Raw genomic sequence first — 6,000 nt, forward strand, 5'->3', positions numbered from 1 at the left:
ACCGTCAGTTTGTTTGCCATTCTAAGTTGTATAAAAAAAAAAGTTATTTCCCCCGTACTCACCAATTTTCATGAGAATCGATGGAGACTCAACAAAATCGGAGGTGGAGACGTTGATTGGGTGTGGTAAATAAACATGATCTAGCTATTAGGTTCATCTTGGGTCTTCGTAAACACGATCACGTGTCTGCCTCTCGCAACTAGTTGAAGTGGCTCCCTATCCGACTTGGACGTGATATGCACATCGTTTGTTTCCTTTATAACATAGTCCCACGTTTGCATGTGACGCAGACGGCGACGGCGCTCGCGCTCGCGGTCGGAGCGGCGGCGCGCGCGGCGCGACCAGGAGCGCGACAAGAGGCGCGCGCGCCGCGACCGCGAGCGCCGCGACCACAAGCTCAAGCCCGAGCACGTCAAGGTCAAGCAGGAGCCGCTCGACGGTACGCCACTACATACACTGTACACTGTACACTATACACTATACACTCGCTCTCACACTCTGTACCACCTTCACTTATATCGACCGCGAGCGCCGCGACCACAAGCTCAAGCCCGAGCACGTCAAGGTCAAGCAGGAGCCGCTCGACGGTACGCCACTACATACACTGTACACTGTACACTATACACTATACACTCGCTCTCACACTCTGTACCACCTTCACTTATATCGACCGCGAGCGCCGCGACCACAAGCTCAAGCCCGAGCACGTCAAGGTCAAGCAGGAGCCGCTCGACGGTACGCCACTACATACACTGTACACTGTACACTATACGGCACTATACACTCGCTCTCACACTCTGTACCACCTTCACTTATATCGACCGCGAGCGCCGCGACCACAAGCTCAAGCCCGAGCACGTCAAGGTCAAGCAGGAGCCGCTCGACGGTACGCCACTACATACACTGTACACTGTACACTATACACTATACACTCGCTCTCACACTCTGTACCACCTTCACTTATATCGACCGCGAGCGCCGCGACCACAAGCTCAAGCCCGAGCACGTCAAGGTCAAGCAGGAGCCGCTCGACGGTACGCCACTACATACACTGTACACTGTACACTATACACTATACACTCGCTCTCACACTCTGTACCACCTTCACTTATATCGACCGCGAGCGCCGCGACCACAAGCTCAAGCCCGAGCACGTCAAGGTCAAGCAGGAGCCGCTCGACGGTACGCCACTACATACACTGTACACTGTACACTATACACTATACACTCGCTCTCACACTCTGTACCACCTTCACTTATATCGACCGCGAGCGCCGCGACCACAAGCTCAAGCCCGAGCACGTCAAGGTCAAGCAGGAGCCGCTCGACGGTACGCCACTACATACACTGTACACTGTACACTATACACTATACACTCGCTCTCACACTCTGTACCACCTTCACTTATATCGACCGCGAGCGCCGCGACCACAAGCTCAAGCCCGAGCACGTCAAGGTCAAGCAGGAGCCGCTCGACGGTACGCCACTACATACACTGTACACTGTACACTATACACTCGCTCTCACACTCTGTACCACCTTCACTTATATCGACCGCGAGCGCCGCGACCACAAGCTCAAGCCCGAGCACGTCAAGGTCAAGCAGGAGCCGCTCGACGGTACGCCACTACATACACTGTACACTGTACACTATACACTATACACTCGCTCTCACACTCTGTACCACCTTCACTTATATCGACCGCGAGCGCCGCGACCACAAGCTCAAGCCCGAGCACGTCAAGGTCAAGCAGGAGCCGCTCGACGGTACGCCACTACATACACTGTACACTGTACACTATACACTATACACTCGCTCTCACACTCTGTACCACCTTCACTTATATCGACCGCGAGCGCCGCGACCACAAGCTCAAGCCCGAGCACGTCAAGGTCAAGCAGGAGCCGCTCGACGGTACGCCACTACATACACTGTACACTGTACACTATACACTATACACTCGCTCTCACACTCTGTACCACCTTCACTTATATCGACCGCGAGCGCCGCGACCACAAGCTCAAGCCCGAGCACGTCAAGGTCAAGCAGGAGCCGCTCGACGGTACGCCACTACATACACTGTACACTGTACACTATACACTATACACTCGCTCTCACACTCTGTACCACCTTCACTTATATCGACCGCGAGCGCCGCGACCACAAGCTCAAGCCCGAGCACGTCAAGGTCAAGCAGGAGCCGCTCGACGGTACGCCACTACATACACTGTACACTGTACACTATACACTATACACTCGCTCTCACACTCTGTACCACCTTCACTTATATCGACCGCGAGCGCCGCGACCACAAGCTCAAGCCCGAGCACGTCAAGGTCAAGCAGGAGCCGCTCGACGGTACGCCACTACATACACTGTACACTGTACACTATACACTCGCTCTCACACTCTGTACCACCTTCACTTATATCGACCGCGAGCGCCGCGACCACAAGCTCAAGCCCGAGCACGTCAAGGTCAAGCAGGAGCCGCTCGACGGTACGCCACTACATACACTGTACACTGTACACTATACACTATACACTCGCTCTCACACTCTGTACCACCTTCACTTATATCGACCGCGAGCGCCGCGACCACAAGCTCAAGCCCGAGCACGTCAAGGTCAAGCAGGAGCCGCTCGACGGTACGCCACTACATACACTGTACACTGTACACTATACACTATACACTCGCTCTCACACTCTGTACCACCTTCACTTATATCGACCGCGAGCGCCGCGACCACAAGCTCAAGCCCGAGCACGTCAAGGTCAAGCAGGAGCCGCTCGACGGTACGCCACTACATACACTGTACACTGTACACTATACACTATACACTCGCTCTCACACTCTGTACCACCTTCACTTATATCGACCGCGAGCGCCGCGACCACAAGCTCAAGCCCGAGCACGTCAAGGTCAAGCAGGAGCCGCTCGACGGTACGCCACTACATACACTGTACACTGTACACTATACACTATACACTCGCTCTCACACTCTGTACCACCTTCACTTATATCGACCGCGAGCGCCGCGACCACAAGCTCAAGCCCGAGCACGTCAAGGTCAAGCAGGAGCCGCTCGACGGTACGCCACTACATACACTGTACACTGTACACTATACACTATACACTCGCTCTCACACTCTGTACCACCTTCACTTATATCGACCGCGAGCGCCGCGACCACAAGCTCAAGCCCGAGCACGTCAAGGTCAAGCAGGAGCCGCTCGACGGTACGCCACTACATACACTGTACACTGTACACTATACACTATACACTCGCTCTCACACTCTGTACCACCTTCACTTATATCGACCATGAAACAGTCAATACAAACCGTTGTTCGCAACTGAAAACCGGATTTCCGGAAAATAGATATTTGCCGGAAAATATAATTTCTTTTCTTAGTTTTTTTTTTTTCATTAAAAATCATGCAATCTATAATATAACGAAATACTATGAAATACCAAAACACAGTAATACAATATTCGTGTTAAAATTCTACCGTTACGCGCGGAGTCAGCTGTGCGAGGTCGACGTCACTAGCGTACGAGAACTACCTACGAAAAAGTACCACTGAGCGCGCGTTGTTGATATCACGCGTCGTGTACATCGTAAAGTTTCAAATACATTGCGCGCTGTCCAAACTAGGAATCCATCTTGTATAAAGTAAACCACTCGTGCTATCTGTACATATCACAGTTCGCTATTTGACAGTCGAAGCAATAAAATATTAAATATATTTTTTATAGTAGCTTTTAAGTAAACAATAATCGTACAGTATGTATTTCGCATTAAAAAAATATTTTCTCAAACATGCTTGGAAATTTGAGCATTATTTTGACAACCTTCTTCGAGATAAATCGAACTTGCGGTACTGGTCGAGCAGCGGCCGGCAATAGTTGTATGAAAATCCATATCTGTCGTGTTTAGCGGCCAAATGAATTACTATGTAAAATCATATTTGTCGTGTAATTTAAAAATGGAACGATCTTCTACTCCGCAACATGGCGATCAAAGAGGCAACTTATCAAAGGTTTAATTTAAATTTCGAACTGGCTTGCACATAGAAAGCTGTTTAGTGAAAAAAAAATTTTTTTTTGGCGCGTAAAAAACTATTGTTATTAGTTGTTCGTCAACTTCGTCATTGGTTTTAAATACTTTTGTATTTGACAAAATGAGTTCAAGTGAAGACAATGAGTGTAATGAAATTATTTTAACGCCACCTGAAATTCAAGAAGCAGCAAGAGCCGTAGTAGAAAACTTGTTGCCGCCAAAATCTAAAGAAAAATATTTGAAAATCTATGAAGATTTTGTTCAATGGAAGAATGAAAGAAAATCGAAATCCTTATCCGAAAATGTTTTTCTGGCTTATTTCGGCGAACTCGCCAACAAAGTGAAGCCTACAACGCTTTGGGTCATCTATTCAATGCTAAAATGCACAATTTTAATGAAACATAACGTGAATTTGAATAATTTCCGCGCATTATTTGAGAAAAGTACTATACAAGCCTTAGGCATTGATAGACTCACGTATGTGTGCCTCGGGTTCCCCTCGGCCCACATTCACACGTTCGTCCATCAATGCCTCTCTTGCCGGCCGCTGCAGTAATGTATTAAAATATTTTATTTTTGCAAAATTAATTAAAGTTTTTTTATCTGTGGTTGACATGGAGCGGCCATGATCGATGCGAGCGTACATGACGTCATAATACAGTAAACAAAACGTCGCTAAGTACTCTCGAGTCATTTGTCCTATAGTTTGTTGAAAAAAAGTGGAGAAAAATCGCTCAAATACTCCAATATGTGCTGTGTAAAGAGTTTCTCGAAATGGAGTCAAGCTATGTTAAAGCGGATAGTACAAATCTGTCCGGAATCGGTTCGTTTATGATCGCAAATTTCTTTGCCTGTCATCCCGATTTTTGTTCCGCCGAGTTTCGAACCCATTATGCTGTATTAGACGTAATTTTCCATATTATTAGGTAGCTCACTTACCAGAGGGAGACTTTGTGCAAAAGTCGATTGCTTGGATACCTCTGTCCCATTCGTGTTTCAACCGTGAAGCAGTTGTGTTTGCATGGCTGTGTTTCGGTTTGAAGGGTGGGTATATATGGCGGTGAATTTACACGGTACAGAGGGACAACACCTGAGCCCTCAGGAATGGCAACGCATGGGGGGTATCATGGGCGAAACAGTATACTCTGTTATGTCCATGACACTGCTCATGTCTATAGGCGACGGTTACCTAGATGGAGAATCCATCAGGTGGGCAGTCAGCTTGCCATTCCAAGTTGCATAAAAAACCCTACAGACACTTGCTCCTTTCGGCTTCTCAAGGTTGACTGGAAGAGATCCCATCAAGGGTCAAGTCGGCCTGTGTACATTTCTGTTATAACCCTAAGATCTATAAGTGAATGTATAAAAGCATATAAATAAATAAATAAATAATCGTATTGTAATGTAAGTGTGTGTAACATTGGTTGGCAGACTACCCGGTGTTCAGCCTGCAGCCGCTGGACGTGCAGATCAAGCAGGAGCCGCACGACGACGAGAACAAGTACAACCCGGAGGAGGCGAACGGAGACGACTACGCGTACTGAGCGGCGGCCGCCGACCATGGACGCTCTATGCTTACATTATATGGATACAGCGGCCACTGGCAAAAGCGGCTCAACATTGCACCAGCTCGGCTTTTTCTATCAGTGTTCTATATACTTCACGCGATGTACCTTGACGTGTACCTATGTTTAATTATTTAATAAACAAAAAATGAGAGTTTACGTTTTTCTCGAAGTATCTGTATGGAGGACTCTCGTATCTGTATAATGTAAGGGTAAACTTGCGCATTTATATATATATATATATATATATATATATATATATATATATATATATATATATATATATATATATATACATATATATATATATATATATATATATATATATATATATATATACATACATACATACATACATATATATATATATA

General features: G+C 47.0%; 1 protein-coding gene across 1 annotated transcript in view; it reads left to right on the top strand.

Annotated features, from left to right (window-relative positions):
* Positions 1-5,784, top strand: part of LOC116412956 (U1 small nuclear ribonucleoprotein 70 kDa) — a 29,988-nt gene extending 24,204 nt beyond the window's left edge. Inside the window, exons 8-9 of the mRNA XM_052892410.1 lie at positions 291-439; positions 5,496-5,784. Coding sequence (XP_052748370.1) covers positions 291-439; positions 5,496-5,608 — 262 coding nt within the window. The 3' untranslated portion in view covers positions 5,609-5,784. The remainder of the gene's footprint in view (positions 1-290; positions 440-5,495) is intronic.
* The last annotated feature ends 216 nt before the right edge of the window (positions 5,785-6,000 follow it).

The sequence above is a fragment of the Galleria mellonella genome, unplaced genomic scaffold (genome assembly GCF_026898425.1).
Source record: "Galleria mellonella isolate WM207_F2 unplaced genomic scaffold, CSIRO_AGI_GalMel_v1 utg158, whole genome shotgun sequence".
Taxonomy (NCBI): domain Eukaryota; kingdom Metazoa; phylum Arthropoda; class Insecta; order Lepidoptera; family Pyralidae; genus Galleria; species Galleria mellonella.